The sequence below is a fragment of the Phodopus roborovskii genome, unplaced genomic scaffold (assembly GCF_943737965.1).
Source record: "Phodopus roborovskii unplaced genomic scaffold, PHOROB, whole genome shotgun sequence".
In the NCBI taxonomy this organism is placed as follows: Eukaryota; Metazoa; Chordata; class Mammalia; order Rodentia; family Cricetidae; genus Phodopus; species Phodopus roborovskii.
The window spans coordinates 3,100,966-3,121,071 of record NW_026125575.1 but is presented as its reverse complement, the minus strand read 5'-3'; the positions used below and the strand labels follow the sequence as shown (position 1 = coordinate 3,121,071).

The window sequence follows — 20,106 nt, the reverse complement described above, 5'->3', positions numbered from 1 at the left end:
GACGGCAGATCAGGAAGGAATGTGAAGACACAGGAGACAGGCAGCCACCTGGGGTAGTCTAACGCAGGTGGGGTGCAGGTGTGGCCCATTGGTGAGAACCAGATAACGGCTTAGGATGGGTATCCAGCATGCACTGTCCAGGGCTCTGTACCTCTTGTCTTCTGCCAGAGTGTGAAATCTCTTCCTCTGTCTGTCCAGGGTTTAGGCTACAGGCAACTGTAGCTTGGATCCTTGAAATGTGGCCAGTGTAACCGAGTAACTGAAGTTTAAACCTCATTTAACTTTAATTAACTTAATTTAAACAGCCTCACCCAGCAAGAGGCAGGTTGAAAGTATTGAATGTTCCTTGCCATGGAATCAAGGTTCACTAGTGAGATTTAATAAGGTAGAAATAAAAATTCTTCTAACAGCTCACCTAATGACTTGACTTGCCTCAACGAAATGTGTGCCCACCTTGATGGCCTGAGCTAAGTCAGAAGAGTTAGGCTAGCATACTTAATTTTCTCACAAATCATCAACCAGGGTGATCCTTCCGGCAATGACCTGAGTCCTTCCATGTGTACATGAGAAACTTCCTTTGGAGACCAAGTTCTCAGCTGTGTTTTAGAGAGAGAGATGAGGTAGACGAAACATGAGCAAGTCAGCCTGGTCCATGGCATTGGCAGGCAAGGCTGTCCATTCCTGTGGCCTCCAGACTGAGCCCAGGCAAGAGCAAGGCCTTGAGAGACAGCCTGCTTGCCTTCAACAGCTGTTCCAACTCAGCTCCTCGGGCCAAATGATTGCAGCACTAATTGTCTAAACCTCACAGCTCCCAAATCCATGGTTCATGTTTCATTCACTGGCCAAACACCATGTCCTGGTGCGCACTGAGCACACAGGGCCTTAGCAACCCTGTAGGAACAATATGGCTGTGACGAGAATAACAGGTGAGCTGAGGCACCAGAGAAACCCAGGTGCCCAGAGCCAAAAGTTCCAACGGACCAGCAGGGCACCTGGGACTTCAGCCAAGGAAGGGCCTTGGGAGCCTTGGCAGAAGAGATCGCTTCTACACAGAGGGATTGAAGGGCCTTCGGGAATTGTCAACACTTCTTTCTATCCTGCCCTGTGTCTTCTAATTAGTGTTGAGGCAGAGCTATTTTACTTGCTTGCTTTGCCTTGTTTGGTATGTGTGTGCGCATGCCTGTGTGGTGTGTGTGTGTGTGTGTATGTGTGTGTGCCTGTGTGGTGTGTGTGTGGTGTGTCTGTCTGTGTGTGTGTGTGTGTGTGTGTGTGGTGTGTGTGGTGTGTGTGTGTGTGTGTGTGTGTGTGTGTGTGTGTGTGTGTGTGTGTGTGGTGTGGTGTGGTGTGGTGTTGGCAGTGCTGAGTACGAAACACAGGGTCTTATTCATACTGAGCAAGTGCTCTACGTTAACGTCTCTCCTGGCTGTTGAAGTTTTTCACTTGGTGCCTTTCTGTATGTATTTCAGTTCATCAGAAATGTTACTGTGTACACGAGGACAGCTGTCAATTCCTGTGTGCACAGAATGAACTCAAGTAGGCATAGACAAACCTGTGAAGAGAGCTCTGCAGCCTCCATCTCTCCTATCCATTCCACTCTGGGGACAGAGCAGGGGTGCGGACCCTCAGTTCCCAGTCACCTGCATCTTTCCCATCTTGCTCAGACTCTCCATGGACTCACTATGGAAGGTCAGCGAGAATGCTCAGCCTAGCCAGGGGCCCAGATCTACGCCCATGTAGATGGTACCCACCAGTGAGCTCGAAGCCACCTCTTACCCATATCCGGCTGAAGGGAGTCTCCCGTCCTCTGCAGGGTCCGTATGTTTGCAAACTCACTCACCAGGTGATGGGCTCACTGATTCTCAGCTCTACCATCTTATCACCAGTACTGTTATTTCTCATTATTTCTTGGTAAATAAACACTCAGACTCAGAGACTGTAGTTCTGTCTCTGGCTGAGAACTCCTCACGATCCTCTGACCCAGGTCTCTCTCTGACTCTAGCTACCCCCACAGATGCTAAAGAGCCCTTCTGACTACGTGAGGGGAGAAGGCATAGCCATGGATCTTTCCCTCCCCTTCTTGGTCCACGCCTTTCATGGTCCAACTGTTCCACTAAATCCCTTGGATTCCCTCGTCTCCCACTCTCTGATGGGAAGTCTTGTTGGCCTTGCCATCGGTTAGCCTCTGAATGCTTTTCATCACTGTGCAAACTGCCCACAGTGTTTCACTGGAACACGTCTTCACCATGTCTGCCCTCCATGTATGTCTGCCCCACTCTGTAGGGATGCAGTGGTATTATATTGTTCCTGCAGCCTCGTGTCCTCACAGCCTGTGTGATCTGCACCTTCCTGCACTCTCTTTCTGCCATAGTGCCTTGGCACTGGCCATTGCTTCTACTAGACTCCTCCCCTCTTTCCCAAGGCTGAACCTAACCGCGATGTCATGACCGTAACTGGCCTCAGCCAGTGCAGCTGGTGTGAACCCTGTTCTAAATTCTTACTTTCCATAATAGCCTGTAACATACCATACGGCTCCTCTAGCCACTTTGGATGTTGGATTTGGTCTCTTTCCCAAGCACAGGTCCCTTGAAAGCTGTGATTCCTGCCTGCTTACATCACTGACATCCCTGGCTCCAGCAGGCTCTTGGCGATACGTGTTAAGTGAATAAAAGGAATGGATGTATTGGCTTCAAAATCATAGCTGATAAGCCAGGTGTGTGCGTATGTGTGTGTGTGTGTGTGGGTGGGTGGGTGGGTGGGTGGATGTGGGGGGGGTGTGCGCACACTCACGCTATTCCATCTTTACATCATGAATAAATGGCTTGATTTCCTGAAATGGTATTCATCTGTTATCTTGGAGTGAGTTTTGGAAGCTCAGTACAGAAGTGACTACAACATTCACAGGTTCCTGGCTTGCTGACATCATGGTTGTAATACTCGTTCTGAAGAAATGCCCTCATCACCAAAAGATGTTGTTTTTATTGATGAGGTAGAAGGGACCTGCACATTTGTTTCAGTTGTCATCATCCTGCTGCTCTAGAGGGAGGCCCAGCTATCACATTGTTTCCTTGGGTCAGTAAGACATGCACGCATCCCCACAGCAAGGGAAGACTGCCGTGTTCCCAGGCAGCTGCTGTGGGAGGCTGTCAAGCACCTATGTTGGAATGCTTGCATGATGACAGGGCTACAAGATCAACCCTCCCAAGCCCTGATTTAGCTGATCAGATGGCCTCTCCAAACCTCCCAGACAGGACACCATGAGGGGCTCAGAGGCCACAGGAGCAACACCACTCCAGAGTTCTGCCTTGCCAGCTACCCTGGGTCAGACGAGGGTAAGGTGAGGTAAAGGTGAGGTAAGGGCTGCTTAATCATAGCAGGTTTTCTAGAAACACTGCATCCAGCCAAATGCAGCCAAGTACATTGGCACCAGAAGAATTCACAGACGGGAACCTGACCGTGGTGCTTTGACTGAGGTGGTCCCATTGTCCCCAGTTGGTGGCACTATTCTGTAGGTGTGATCTTACTCAATGAAGAATGTCACTGGGAGCAATCTTTAAGGTTTCAAAAGTCATGTGCCATTCCCAGTTTGTTCTCTCTGCCCCTGTTTGTCATTAACGATGTGATCCCTTAGCCTCTATGCCATCTACCATGTCTGCTGCTTGCTTCCATAATTCTCCATCATGGATGGACTCTCATCCCTCTAAAACCATAAGCCCAAACAAACTCTTCCTTCTATAAATTGCTTGGTCATGATGTTTCATCACAATTCTTCAAGTAACTAATACACTGACCAAACATGGTGCTACATGACAATTATCATTAAGTATATAGGAAGGTGTGGTGGTTTGAATTAGAATGGCCCTCATAGACTGGGGTATTTTCCCAGTTGGTTGGATGCTTAGGAAGGATTAGGAGGTATAGCCTTGATGGAGGAAGTATGTCACTGGGGGTGGGCTCTGAGATTTCCTTCTAGATAACATGTAAGCTCTTGTTTACTACTCCAACACTATGCCTGCCTGCCTGCCTGCCTGCCTGCCTGCCACTATGATACTGTCAACAGTGGTCATAACTCACACTCTGAAATTGTAGGCAAGCTCCCAATTAAATGTCTTCCTTCATAAATTATAAGCATGAGTTTTTTTGGCCTGGCAGGATCCCCACTGACCTTGTGCCCCAAATAAACACACAGGTGCTATATTAATTATGAAACTGTTGGCCGATTACTGGGGCTTCTTATTGGCTAGCTTGGTCTTAACTTTTAACCCATTTCTATAAATCTATTTATTTCCACACGGCTTACCAGAGAAGTCCCAGACCTGCTACTTCTTTGTGGCCTACATGGTGACTCCTGCTTGCCTACATTTCCCAGAATTCTCCTTGTCTGGTAGCCCTGTCTATCTTTCCTGCCTGGCCAATCAGTGTTTTGCTCATCAACCAATAAGAGAAACATATATGCAGAAGAACATCACCCCCCCCCATCAATAAATTGTTTTGGTCATGGTCTCTTCATAGCGTAGAAAAGTGACTAAGACAGAAGATTAAAAAAAAGAAATGGGAATGAGGGGACAAGGAGGGGATACCAGGATGAAATGGGGAGATGAGTAGGGATGTGAGTAGAAGGGGGATGAGATGAGGGAAGTGAGGAGGCCCCTGTGAATGTAATGGAAGGGAAGATGAGGTGGGGCAATGGGAAGATGAAGTGTGAGGGGTTTGCAAGGAGAGAGAAGGAAGAAATGATACCCACCCTGCAGATGGAGGAAGGTCACATGGACCCCTCTTTCTCTGCTGTCCTGCAACCTGCACTAGGTATGCCCTAGTACCAACAAGGAGAATTTCTGCAACTCAACATTAATAGGGTGATGCTTTCAAACGTGATTGGGCGGTAGCATAGCCATGAGCAAACCTAACAGACCCTTGTATCGCTTATTATACTGTTTTTATTCTTTGAGAATTTCATACATAATAAAATGCATTTTGATCATATCCATCCCTACTAATCTCTCCCACGTTATCCAGGATACCCTGACCCACTTCCCCTCCAACTTCATGCTTTCTGTTTTTCATCACCATCATCATCAATCCCTGGGTCAAATTAATGCTGACCCCATGAGCATGGGTGTGTTACCATTCACTGGGCATGAGTGGCATCTATATCCCCAAAGAAAAGTGACTCCTTCTGTCTTCAGCCATCAACTACCAATGGCTTCACCATTAGGGTGGGGCCTTGGGAGCCCTCTCCAATCTGTGCAGGAATTTTGTCTGGCTTGATTTTTTTTTTTTTTTTTTTTGGCAAGTCTTGTGCAAGCAACCACAGCTGCTGTGAGTTAATGTGTTCAACAGCTACGTAATTTCCAGAAGTCAGTGTTTCACAACTTTCCTACTCATCCTCTGGCTATTACATTCTTCCTGATCCCTCGTTTTTTTTTTTTTTTTCAATGTCCCCTGAGCCTTGGATAGACTGAAACAGGTAAAGATGACCCATCTACAGCTGAATACTCATATTTACTTATTCTCAGTGATCTGACCACTTAAGAATTTCTGCATTGACTATCCACTGCAAAATAAGCTTCTGTGATGAATCTTGAGAGCAGCTGACTCTACAGCAATTCACATATTTAGAAGGTCATTTGGCAACACAACCACTTAGTGAAGCCCCAGTAGGTTCCTCACTATATGGCTTACAATTTCGATTCACAGTACCAGACATGAAATCCCTCCTGTGGTGGGGAAGACCTCAAGTCCAATAAGAAAGTAGTTGGTTCCCCCATAATGATCATGCCACCATTGTATCAATGCATACAACTTGCCTATCAGATCAGTATTGTAGCAAGATGCAAGCCTTTTATGTTTTTACTATGAAGACTTTTAAATCAGGGCCTCATGCTGTGAAAGCTGCCTTGAACTCTTGATCTTCCAGCCTCCACCTCCTAAGTCCTGGGATTGCAAGCATGTGCCACCATTCCTGAAGGAAGTCTTCACTGAACCATAGCCATGAGGTTTGGTAGCTGTAGCTGTGTCTATTTTAGGAGTTATTGACAAAAACAGGATTCACCCTATATGAACAGGTATATTCTCCATTTTCATACAAGAATTTGTTTTTACCAGAAAGTACAGAGCAGGAACAGCCTCCAGCGTATTTGGGTGTCCTGTGAGTAACTATGGGCCTTCTGTTCCATATCTGATGATTGCATGGACATTAGATTCCAACCATGAAGCCTACTGACCCAAGTGTCAGAAACAAAAATTGCAAGATGCAGGCACTCTATAAGGAGAGCCCTTCTGTGTAACCGGTCATGTACCTTTGATGCCATGTTATTTTCCATGAGTTCAGATGTGTGTGTTCACCTGGTCTTATTTAGAAATGCATTCCCAGAACACTGTCACATCCCTACTCCACTGAAGGGTCCCCACAAGTTCCACTCATATCCGCCTTCCTTTTTCTTGGCCCTAATGCTAGCCAATACAGTTCCCTTTGAAATGTTTCTTTACAAAAATCATATTTATAATGATTTGTAAGAAAAGATAGATGATCAGAAAAAAAAAAAACGGAGATCCTTCTGGAGTCCTTCTGGACTCAAGATGGAGGTAAAACCATACAACAACCCTGACTCCTGTCTTCCAACAGTCAGCATGCATGAGAGAGAGGACCCGGCAATGTCTTATTGTCCCATGAATTTGGCTGGCAGCTTACAGATGTGTTTTTTATCTCTTTGTAGATCACGTTTTATATTCTGGTGAAGGCCATTTATACCTTGGGCTACAGTGTTTCCCTGATGTCTCTTACAACAGGAAGCATAATTATCTGCCTCTTCAGGTAAGGAGCAAAACCAAACAACTCTGCAAACAGTGAGAGACCAGAAAATATTTTACCTGAATGTTTTTTGGTACCTCAGAGGGTTAGGCTCCTGACCTGGAGTCCTTCCACGTGCCAAGTGATAAAGCACCCTCAGGGCCTAGGGAGGCAGGTGAGCAGTTAAAAGCTCTTGCAGAGGGCTTGGAGTCAACTCTCAGCAACCATATTGTGCCACACAACCATCTGCAACTCCAGTAACAAGGAAGCTGTTGCCTTCTTCCGGCCTCTGAGGACTCCCATACATACAGTCATGGTACACATAAATTCACTCTGTTACACATATGCACAAAAATAGGTAGGTAGGTAGATAGATGATAGATAGATAGATAGATAGATAGATAGATAGATGATAGATAGATAGATAGATAGATGATTGATAGATGATAGATAGATAGATGATAGATATATAGATAGATAGATAGATGATAGATAGATAGACGATAGATAGATAGATAGATAGATAGATATAGATAAATGATTGATAGATGATAGATAGATAGATGATAGATAGACAATATAGATAGATGATAGACGATAGATAGATAGATGATTCATAGATGGATAGATAGGTAGATAGATGATAGATAGATAGATGATAGATAGATAGATAGATAGACAATAGATAGATAGATGATAGATAGATAGATAGACAATAGATAGATAGATGATAGATAGATAGATAGATAGATAGATAGATAGATAGATGATAGATAGGTAGATAGATGATAGATAGATAGATGATAGATATATAGGTAGGTAGATGATTGATAGATAGATGATAGATAGACAGACAGATAGACAGATAGACAGACAGATACCGCCCTATGGGATGATCACATTGAGCCTTGCGAGCATTTGGGGTGAGGTCCTGTCACCTCTGTCACCTTCTCTCTGTTGAGGACAAGATCGAGTGTTGCCACGATGAGAGGTAAAGTCATTGACACCAAAGGAGACATTCCTAGCAACAACCAGTGAGGGTCGGGCTTGCTGGAGGATACAGCTTAGAAGCCCAGCAACCACAGACTAGTTATGCTTTCTTCCTTCCTCCAGGGGTATTAACATGACTGGCATATTACTGTTTGGTAAATTATATCCATGTTCTTACATTTATTTAAAGAGAAAACGTTAAAGATAGGAAACAGAGAGAAACAAGCTGCTGTCGGGTAGGCTGCAAAGTTTTCTGTTTATTTTCCCAGATTGAACAAGCCACTCTCAAACCTCGGTCCCTTCACATTTTACAGAGTGGCACAGTCAGCCAAGCCAACCGCCTCTGGAACTTTCCACAGGTGGTTTTGACCCTCCAGAGGACCTGCAATAGTTTGTTGCATGGGTGGCCATACTGTGTTTTAGATGTGAACACAATCCCTGCCTGTTTCAGAACTCTGTGGTTCAAAAGAAACATTTGCCCTGGATGTCATCTTGCCGGTAGCCACTAGTGCTGCTTGCCAGGTACAGAATCTAGAGCCCAGTCACTTTGGGGGGATTTTTTTAAATCCCACACCTCAGAGTCTTTGGCTCATGCAACCTCTTGTCTGTCAGAAATGATTCTCAGTGCACTTCCATGAAAAACTGAGGACAAGTCAATTCTAAAATTTGTAATATGAAAACAGCATGTTCCACTGTCCTAATTTGCCCAGGAAATAAGATTATTTGTAGCTGCCAAACATTTATTCTCCCTAATACGCCTTTTAAAAAAACAAAACAGAAACGTTGGGTAACCAAATTCTTAACTGACACAGAGAAATGGAGTAGCTCATGTCCTAGATCAGGTCGAAAACTGCAGTATAGACCCTCCTGGCACAAGCAGGGACCTTGATGCATTTTAGAATCAACACAGCATGACAGACAGCTCCTACCAGAAATTGCTACACTGTATCTCATGGGTACTCCATTCCACCCCACACCTTCATCCAATGAGTGAGTTTTACCATCCTGAGTTTTCCGTGGCAGAGCAAAGGCCATCAGTCAGTAGACACTTGAGGACTGAAGAGCTCATGAGGGCAGAGGCTGTGCAAACAGGTTTTCAGCATTGCTGATATGCGCATGCTGTCTACTCTGGACACCTTGAGTGAGCCACACACTGGTTGCTGTCCATCATGTCTACGCTTGGAGTAACACTTGACAATGATCTCTCAGTGATGGCCCAACCCTGTTGTTTGCAGACGTTTCTGGCAGTCCCGCAGCTTTTAGTCCCAAATAAACACACAGAGGCTTATATTAATTAAAAACTGTTAAAAAAAATAAAAAAAAAAAACTGTTTGGCCGATGGCTCAGGCTTCTTATTGGCTAGCTCTCTCTTAAATATTAATCCATTCCTATTCATCTATATATCTCCGAGTGGTCTTGGCTTACTGGTGGTGCCTGAAACCTTTTGCTACCTCAGCAGCTACATGGTATCTTCCTCAAGACTCGCTCTCTGAGTTCCTCTTCCCAGAATTCTCCTAGCCTGGTAGCCCTGCCTATACCTCCTGCCTGGCTACTGGCCAATCAGCATTTATTTATCAGCCAATGAGAGGAATATATATTCACAGTGTACAGAAGGACATCCCCCATCACCCTGCAGTTCCACTCTATGGAAACTGGGGTGAGCAAGGAGGAAGGACAGAAAATAATAAGGAAGGCAATGGGGATTTGGAGACATGAGAAACGGGAGGGGCGCAGAATAGCATCACAGGAGGAGGTGATGCCTGCTGTGTTCATACACATGACCAGCCAGATCACGAACCACTATGCTGCTGCACAGAGGTCCCGGCAACCCCACAGCATGCTAGGATACCACAGGCAATACTACAGACCCAGCCATGTATTTCATGCGCTGAACCAAACACTACTTAGCAACATGGACACTCTGTAAGGAGGATGTGTCCTTGCTCAACTTGGAACAGGGGTATACACAATACCTGGCTCAAGATTCAGGGCGCTGCCTAAACCGGAGGCCCTCCATCACCATCTTTGCCCACAACATGCTCCTCCCCAGAGGTGAGCATGGTTCATTATATGTAAACCACATTTCATTTATCCAGCTACCTGCTGACAGACACCTACACCAATTCATCCTTGTGACTATTGTGATTAGTCACAATAAACACAGATGTGCAAGCAACCCTGTGGTCTTCTTACTTGTAGTCCTTAAAATACTGCCCTAGTTTATCTATGTTACTGTGGAAAACAAAGCAAAACAAAACACTGACCAAAAGAAAATTAGGAGAGGAAACCATTTGTTTGGCTTGAACTCCCAGGTTACAATCCCCGTCTCTCAGAAAAGTTAAGAACTCAAGCGGAAACCTGAATCAGAGCCATGGAGGAACAGCGCTGTCCTATTCCTTAGCTAACTGTCTTACAAAGCCCAGGTCCCCTTGCCTACGGAAAGTACCACCCGTTAGGGAGCTGGACCCTCCCACGGGTCAATCTGATCTCGGTAAGTCCTCAATGAAGGGTTTTCCTCTAAGGTGGCTGGCTTCGGGCACTGTCAACCTGAATTAAGGCTAAGCAGGAGAATCTACTTCTTGTCAACTTGAAGATCATGCACGCGTCACTGTTGAACCATCTTTTCCTTTCTTATCACAATATCTCACATTCACATCACAATATAAAACACAGTCCATCTCTACATTGTTCTGTGATATCTGAAAGCCCAAACTCTCTTTAAAAATCCAAAGTCCCTCAACTGGGGCCTCCTGAAAAATCTAAAACAAGTTAACTATCTTCTTGTTCTTAATGGGAAGAACCAGGGCACAGGAATAATCGGACCAGAGAAAAACCCAAAGTTTAATCCAAATTCTGTAGCTCCGTGTCCAACATCTGGGACTCACCTGTGGGCTGCAGAGGGTTTGAGCAGGCAACGCTCCAACTGTACCATTGGAGATGCACGCCGTTTGTCTGGTAAGCTCAAGCTACCTGCCACTGTCCTTGGTGAACATACCACAACCCTGGCAACATATCACAACTCTGGCATCTCCAATAACCTTGGGTGCCCATGGCAACTGACACTACGCCTTTACCAATGGCCTCTTTGGAGACTCCAGACCTCAGATGCTCTCAGGAGCTCCTCTGTCTTACTTCCTTCGTGCTTTGAAAAGCAGCCCTGTGTGAGAAACTTCTTACATGCTGCCTGATTTGACTATCAAGTTGAGACATAGCCCTGGCCACCTTCTATGGCACTTACAGTGCCCGTGTACTGAGGAAGCACCCACAGGCTTCCAATGGAGCACAGAAGAGTTCACCTGCGTGGTGCTCGCCTCTTGCTGGTCACAGATGATCACTGCTGATTCTTCAGCCACAGCTGAACCGGAAACTATAGATTCTTAGTGTAAAATGTCACAAGAATGGCCCCAAAGAGGTCTTTACTTCCTTCTGAAGCCTCAGAAGCCATGCAGGTTCCCTTCCGATGTCTACCTTGTTCTCAAGCTCTCACAGAATGGCCCCAAAAGCTCTTAACACTCAACAGCTTTTCCAGCTCAAAAGTTAAACTCTCCCTGTCTGTTTCCCTCCTCCCCCTCCAAAAAAAAGTATCAGGTCATCACAACAGCAACCTCAATTCTCCGGTAGCAATGTTGTTCTAGTTTGACCTCTGTTACTGTACTAAAAGCCAGAACCCAAATCATGTTACAGGAAGAGAGGGTTGTGCGGCTCACATATCCAGCCCATCACGGAGGGAAGCCAGGGCTTGAACTTAATCAGTGACCTGAAGCAGAAAGCATGGAAGAACGTGCTTACTGCTTTGCTCCCTGGATCATTCTCTTAAAAAACGTGGGAGGGGCCATTCCACATCAACCAATCATAAATCAAAGCAGTCCTTTACAGCCATGTCCACATGCCAGCCTATCAATCACCAATCAGAGCAGTCCTTCACATCCATGACCACATGCCAGTCTGATCTAGGTAATTCCTCAGACAAGGTTTCTCCTTAAGATGACTCTGGCTTGTGTCAAGTTGATAACTAAAGCTAACAAAGACAGGTATCTATCTAGGAATGGTATTGCTGGATCATCTAGTTATGCAAATTTTAGTTTCTGAGAAAGTCCCAAAGTAGCTATACTAATTTACTGCCTCACCAACCCCCTGCACATATAAACACAATAATACTAATGGTAGTGGCAGAAAAATAGATGCAGTTTAAGTGAACAGAACAGTAGATCCAGAAATAAACCCGTGCAACTATACCACCTAATTTCTGACAAAGTTACCAAAGCATGCATTGGAACAAAGATAGCTTCTCCAACCATTGGTGCTGATAACACTGGCTACCAACATGTAGAAAAGATTGAAACTAGACTGGCATTTCTCACAGTGTACTAATGGGCAGAGTTGTCAAGCTCACGCTTAGCATAACTTATTCCCAACTTTTTTGAGTTATAATCTTCCGGTTTGTTTTCTTTCTGTCTGTCACAATGTTCTGTATGCCCGTTCCCCTCTCTTATACTTTTAGTGTTAGATTCTATTTTCATTCCGTTATAATCTGATATTTACAGTTACAATCTGATATTTAGAACGCATTTTCTCTCTGTGTCTCTGTGTCTCTGTGTCTCTGTCTCTGTCTCTCTCTCTCTCTCTCTCTCTCTCTCTCCCACACCACCACCAGGCTAAAACACATTCTCTCTTAAGTGCTTTTTACTACGTACCGGTCACTTCAGCAGGCATTACATGTTAACTTCAAATACCATTCATGCCTTTTTAGTTTCCCACCTTTCCCCATACTTTCCTTCCTCCCTTCCCCCCTGATTCTCACGAACCTCTCTAGATGCCTCTGGTCACTTCCTCATGCCAGGAAATTCTCACACGTTTTGATTGTCTAAGGTGGAATTTTTGCTTTGCTTTTTAAGAGGATATTTTCGAATACTGAAGATAAGTCTGTGTCTCTTGAGAAGTTGCCTGTGGTTCAGTCTTGTTCCTGAAAGCCTGGTCTCTTTCCCTCAAACATCTCTCCTTGGCCGCCCGCTTTGTGCAGCTCAGAGGCTTGGTTGGTGTCATTACTTTTGTACGCGACTGTCTCAGGGTCGCGACACGTCTGATCTGCTACTCTCTTTGGTAACTTTCAGAAATTCCTGGCCAGTCCTTCCTGAAAAATTGCTTCCAGGACACCCCCTTTTCTTGGAACACCGAGCTCTCGCGTGTATTTGCTGTCCTGACCTCTTCCCGTGTATTTTCTTACCATTCTCCTATATTTTCCATGATTTCATGCCTCTCGCTTTAATCTAGACATAGTCTACAGAGCCAGGTAATATGGCCCTTTCATTTGCAGAGTTTGGTCTACTGTTGGACATCTCTTCCATTCCGGGGTTCAGAGGGACAGAGGTATTTCAGGTTGTTTGCTTTTTTTATTTTTTTATATTATGTATATTATTTCTAAATATTATATATTTTATATATTATAGATGCTAGCTTTTATTGTAAGTCTAGTCTACAAATGTTTTCTACCTTCATTTATATTTCCTTTAAGCTTGATAGTATGTACTTAGCATGTTAAAGTCTTAAGTTTCAGTGAGGTCCACTTTGTCTATTTTTTTGTGCTTTTTTGGTATACTGTTTAAGAGACCTTTGCCATAGCCAAGATCAAGTTTTGGATATAAATAGTTTTATACTTCTGGCTCTTGTATTTCGGTCACAGATTCATTTCTCAGTTAGTTTTGATATGCTAGGAAATGGGAGTCCTAGCTGTATTCTCTCACAAGTCCTATCTAGCAGCTCAACAACAGTTGTTTAAAAGCAAGACTGTTAAATGTTCTCAGCTGCATCAGAAGCCAACTGGCCATAGAAGTATGTTTTAAGCCTCTCAGCCTGATGCGTTGGGCCATCTGCAGAGACATACAATGAGACCAGCACCGTCTCCAGAAAATGTGGGACCCAGAAGTGAGCCACCCCACGTTGTTCTTTTTTAGGGTCGTTCCAGGCATTTGAGATCCCTTGCAACACCATGGTTCTTTCAGATAAGAACCTGGGGAGGCAATGGGTAGTATTCCACGTCTTTTGGGGCTTCCTTCATTTTTCTTCTTTTCTGCTTCCGATGCCCTACTTTTCCGTGGAGACATGAACAAACATCTGTTTACCACATGTAAGAACCTACAACTGGCCAAAGGTAACCGTTCCACTGGAGTCTAGATTAGAGTTTACTGGGGCTAGTTAACAGCAGTATGAACAACAGGTTCCTCCAGAAACACAGATGACTCAAAAGCAGCTTCATCACTGGGAAAGCCCACTCAGGCACAGATCGTAACTCAGAAGAGCTGCACCTCTGGAGTTCCCTTCTTGACATACAGGCTGACAAACAGGTAGGATCATCTCCTCTACACAAAAGTTGTTACTGCTTGAAGAGAGTCCTTGTGAATATTATAGGCTTCGGGATCTTCCTAAGACTAGTGAGGTGCGTATTTTCTGAGCCCAGTAAGTTTTTGCTTACTTGCATGGTTTTAAAGAGCCTCCCCCAAGATGAGATTTTTCCATTTTGAGCAAATTGCTATACAACAACTTCTAAGACGGTAATTTTCTTTGACCTTTGAATTTACTGAATCTCTCTTTTGCCTGCCTAGATTTTCCTTGGCCATCTCTAGGGAATCTCTAATGCCCGTTACAAAATTCAAACCCCAAATTTTTACTTAGTTACTTCGTCAAGTTTCATTTCTTTATTGAAATTCTGTGTTTGTTGAAGGATTGTTCTCTTTATTTCATTCTGTTCTTTGAACACATTCAAGCATTTGGCTTTAAACTTCTGTCTAGTAAGGATGTTTTGTGTGTGTGTGTGTGTGTGTGTGTGTGTGTGTGTGTGTGTGTGTTTTAAAGGAAGGTTTTATTTATTTTCTTTTTCCTAGTAGTAATCCAGCTTTCTTTCTTCTTTTAATGCTTTATAATCTTTTTGTTGAAATTGAACATTTTTAATAAAATGATGTGATAACTCTGGAAATTAAATTTAGTCTCTCATTTTTGTTGTCCTTTGTTATGAGTTGTAGGTGTTTTTATATTATTTATTCTATGTTATCATTTTTGTGGTAATTGAGATTGAACTTGGGTTCTTTCAAATGCTGAACAAGCAGTCTACCACAGAGGTGTAACCCAACACTTTCATTTACTTTTTATTTTTGAGACAACCCCTGTGAAATGCTCAGACTGTCCTTGAAGTCCCTTTTGGTCCCAGGCAAGTCTTGAATTTGAAACCTTCATGTCTTATGCCTCTGTTAGCTGGTACTACAGCTCTGGCTTGTAATAATTTACTTTGTGACTTTTCTAAACATTTTGTCGAGTTTGTATTGGACCTGTTAGCCTCTGAAGCCTATATACTGTTAGTTATCAGTCAATTACGTATTGATAGAGGTTTCTTTAGACATCCACAGTCAAGGAGTGGAGATAGGAAGAAAACAAAATATATTCCCCATCTGTGGGGTTTGGCTATGTTGGAAGCACTCCTTTAATATTTGGCCAAGCTGTTTACAACTCTGCCTTAACTTCACTTTTTGCTTAAGCTAAGTCTAAAGACTATGCCTGAGGTGAGAGCTCTTTGGGAGCGTACGACCTGTCCAGAACACGTATGAAGGTTTCTAAATTCCTCTGTGTGTATGACAGCTTTTCAAAAATCCTAGTTTCCCCCAAGAACCTCACTCCCCAACCTTTCTTCTCAGGCTCCAGAAAGTCTGCCATTCGCCTCAACTGTTAACGTTGGCCTTAGGCAGCTGCCAGAATCTGTTTGGCTTTCATTGTAGTTGCTGTCCTGTCTGGGTTCTGGAAGGTTGCACCAGTTGTTAAGCCAGTGTCTTGTGCTTGTATGTAGTTCCTGAGACCACGCAGATACCATTGGCTATGGTCTTCAGGGTAGCATGAAGAGGAATATGTGCCATAGGACAAGGCTGAACTACAGTGTGCTCGCCCAGGCTTGGGGCTCACATAGCTATCACCTCTGAGTGTTTTCCAGAGTTCAGCAGGATTAATTGGAGTCATTTTGCCAGGTTTTCAGGGTTTCTTGGAAGGGCTGGACAGAGGCCCCTACTCCACTGTTTTCACTAGACTCCTCTGTCGGAATTTAAATCCTGATTTCAGGTGACTAACTTTTGGAAAGTTCTTGTTAAATGCAACAAATCTTTAAAAAATAACTCTCTGCCTTATTAACTCCACATTTTTAACCTAAGGAACATTTTTCTTCTTCTTCTTCAACCACAGAAAACAGCATCTGCTGTTCATAAAATTTGTGACATGTCCTCATTCAAATGTGACTATCCTCGAGTGCTCTCCTATGTCAGCATCATGCCCTGACTACAGTTCTACAGTTTGCCTACACTGACTTCATAAAGAAAAAAAACTGTAACTAAAATAACATATTTTCACAAATAATTGAATAAGAGTTTTCACAGTCATTACTAAAACTGATTCTGGCCCAATTCATATATTCCATTGCTCCATTTGTGCATAGAAAAGAAGTAATTCCAACTGAATTAATCTATTCATCTCTGCTACATCAGTGTCTCACTTGTGTGTAATAGTAGAGGGTACATACACCTAACACTGCCAGAGTGTGTGTGTGTGCACGCACACACACACACACACACACACACACACACACCAGTAGATATATACATGATGTATTTGTGAAAGGGAAGTACAACTCTGCCATGATAAGAACATGGTATGCAAATAAAAGGCAGGTCATTAAAAAGAAAAAGAAAAAGGCAGGCCATGATACTTTTGCTTTTGACTCTAGATTAATTAAAATTAATAAAATTTTAAATCAGCCCCCCCCATTGGCCATATTTTGGTCCCATTTGTTCTGGTAGCTCATGGCTGATCAGTCAGAGCATGTCCAGAACCATGAGAGAGACAAATCTAAGTCTGTGAGCAGAAAAAGGGATCAATGGGAAGGCATCTACCTGTGCCTTCAGCTGACAGTGAGCGTCTGTCGGGGGACAGTCCGGACGGGCATGAAGGCGAGGGTGGAACTCCCAGGGCATGGGGTGAACTGTCATCCTTAGTGTCGATATAAAGAGGAGAAAGTTGATTCTTACAGAAGCCAGAGTTGAAGCCTTGGAGGCCAAAGGTGGCTAAAGTCACTGCCGAGCCTCTGTCTCTAAGTGGGAGCATAAAACCACAAGCTACAACAGAAGAGGAGCAGTCATGAGACAGCCATGCTTAGCTACGCATCCTGTGTCCCGAACCGTGTATGGGACAGGACACACTTGGCTGCAGACTCGAAGCAGCTCCTGGGTGGCTGTTGCATCATATATTCATACTGAACTCCAACCTAAGGAAATAATCTGAGATAAAGGGAGAGTTTATGTGCAAAAAAATACTCACCATGTTGCAAAACTGGAAACAAAAATTATACATATACTGTGATCATTGAAGTTAAGTAAATGGTTAACTAACTCCATGAGAAGAAGGCACGTAGATGATAATTGAACATCAGTTTCTGTCTTCTCTCTCGCTCTCTCTCTTCAGGAAGCTGCACTGCACCAGGAACTACATACACCTGAATCTGTTCCTCTCCTTCATGCTGAGAGCCATCTCAGTGCTGGTTAAGGACAGTGTGCTCTACTCCAGCTCAGGTACACTGCGCTGTCATGACCAGCCAGCCTCCTGGGTAAGGCTTTCCTAAGGGCAAGAGCCACATGTGTGGGGCACAGCCTGACCAATCTCTTTCCTCTCAAAGGGGCGGCTGTGACAGAGACCTTCTCAAGCCCAGGCAATGGAAAGAGTGGTTTCAGGCTTGTGTCCACAGCCTAGACCAGGAGGGTCCACAAGAATGCTGGGTGGTGTCTAGCCACGGTGGGAGCTGGGAAATTTAAAGATACCAGGCCCTGGTCACCAATACTGAGACAAGTGAAGCCACAGCAGGAGAAAAGTACTTTTGTAGATGAGCAAACATTTGTCCAAATCACCCAGATTCTGAGAGATATAAAAGCTTTTAGCCATTTTCTGGATCAACTCAGCTCACATGGTATATAAACCCTAGACAGCACCAGTGGTAAACACACTCTGTCTACATCTTTGAAGCAAGAACAGACAGACAAGGCTGATGATAGTTTCTGCAATACAGAGGGGCTTCTCCCACACGCCTAGCCATTCTGTCTTGGCTCTGCCTGTGGGGTTAGTGGTGGTAATTTGCTACCTACTTAAGTGAGTTGGACAGGTATCTGAGAGCATCCTGTGTGCAAGTCTTCCCAAGCTTTTCCTCTGCTAGCATGTTAAGTTCCATGTTTGGGAATGTCTGTCCTGATCTGTGTCCCCAGTAACTTAAAGAGCCAGGACACTGGACTGCCTTCCACCTCTGCATGTGAGTAGGCATATCGGCTAACACCCTTTTGGTCCTGAACAGTTAATTAGTTTGGTTTTGACCCAACAGCAAAGTGCCTTGTACCTGCATAGCATGTCAGCTGTGTCTAGCCACCGCCATCTTCCTGAAGGGAAGTGCATTCTCCAGGCTCAGGACACAGAAGGGGATGGGAAAGAATAGCAAATCAAAAACAGGATCTGCCACCTGGAAAGGTCTTCCCCCAAGCACACCTTGCTGTCTCTGAAGGTTTTGTCCCGAGATGAGGGTCTTGCCACATGTGTACCAGTATTGAAGACCAGGATGTTGTAAATCCCCTCACTGCAGTGCCCAGAGCTGCTCTGTGCCTGCTTCCATTCTTTAGCCCCTTCTGGATGGAGCTGAGGGGAAGTGGGTGGGGAGGGGGGTAGATGGGAAGTAAGGGTAGAGGGTAGGTGGGGGGAGGGAACTGGAGGAGAGGAGGGAGGGCAAACTCTGGTGGGTATGTAAAATAAAATTTTTAAATGTTAAGTAAAATAAAAGAAAAAGAAACTGATCCTCAGCGACGACCCAATACCCACCTCTATCTGAAGCACCCATGCTCAACTCTACCTTGATGCTGAGACCCTCCCCCCCCAAAAAAAAAAAACCTGAGCCCTTCACGTGGAGGGTCAGAGAAAAGGTGGCAGGTACCCCTGAAGTAGAAGTGAGTAGCACAGTGCCACACCCTGCTCTGCCTTCCACACATGGCCAGCCCCTACAGGGGAGTCTCTACCTCCCTGGGCAGCATTGAGTTTCTTCCAGCACTAGTCTGTTCCCCTGTACTGTTTGTAAGTGCTTGCTGAACCGGGATTTACCTGCATCACAAATGGGGAGCTGGGCTGAGGAAATCCTGCTGTTTTCTCCAAGGTGTTGAGGGTCTAGCCTCAGTACCTGCTACTCGGCCAGCCGAGGTCAGACACTAGTATACCCAGGCCAGTGACAAGGGCAGGGGATGAGAATTAACAATGGGAGAGGTTCCTCCGCTCTGTTTCCTGAACTACCTCTGGGGAGTGGAGGATCCACCTGTACCCCATGCCCTATGGCCCTGGGAGCCAAGGAAGGAAGGCAGAGCAGGGCATCGAGGGGAGAGGAGAGGAAGTAGCTGGGGCTGTCTAAAGAATGATAAAGTACTGAGCACATTAGCAAAACAGAGTCAGGCTGCAGAGTAGGGAACAATTTTCCTTCCAATTCCATTTTTTTTTTTTTTTTCATTTAATTCCTGGCTGTATTTCACTAAACCAACATTATTCTCCCAAGCAACCCACCAGGAATGCTCCCCACAATGTGACAAATGGCTTTTTCCAGGCAGCAAAACGAACGAGTCCACGCATGAAGAGGCCTCTTCTTGGCCAGGGCAGGCTGGCATAACAGCTCTTCCCTGTGGTTGGAGGCTTCGCAGGTTCCATAACCTCTGGAAAGCTTGCATGCAGCAGAGAGGTTTAACAATGAGGATCACAACGGGTTTCTCTTGGAGTCTGTAGATCCTAAGAAGCCTAAGCTCAGCCTGAGTCCTGCCTGCCCAGATGAGGGGAGTGGATAGGCCACAGCCCTAAACACTACAGTAAGAAGTCCCAGAGAGCCATCTGGACAGACAGGCTCTGTGGCAATGAGGGGAGAGTAGACCAGTGATCGGCGCTGGAAGCTTGGCTAGGAATCCTCACCCCAGACTACTAATGTCAGAATTAAAAAGGTTGAGAAGGCAGGAAATGAAAAGAAAACAGTAATATTACCAAGATACATGTGCAGAGCATATAAAAAAAAACCTGTGCATGAACAAACACCTTTACAAAAATGTGGGCAGATATACACACGTTGAAGATATTGTCCAAGTACACGTGTGTGTGCATCGCAAGTGTATCTGTGTGCATATATGCACATGCACCCCAGACACATGAATATGTGCATGTGTATATACGAACAAACAGAAGCTCCAGGACCGAGCTTTGGTCTCTCGGGAGCCTGCTACTGATTCTCCTGACCCTTTTAA

General features: G+C 44.7%; 1 protein-coding gene across 1 annotated transcript in view; it reads left to right on the top strand.

The window, feature by feature from the left end:
• Window positions 1-20,106, top strand: part of Vipr2 (vasoactive intestinal peptide receptor 2) — a 72,588-nt gene that overhangs the window by 42,473 nt on the left and 10,009 nt on the right. Inside the window, exons 5-6 of the mRNA XM_051177835.1 lie at window positions 6,714-6,811; window positions 17,267-17,408. Of these exons, the coding sequence (XP_051033792.1) occupies window positions 6,714-6,811; window positions 17,267-17,408 (240 nt within the window). The remainder of the gene's footprint in view (window positions 1-6,713; window positions 6,812-17,266; window positions 17,409-20,106) is intronic.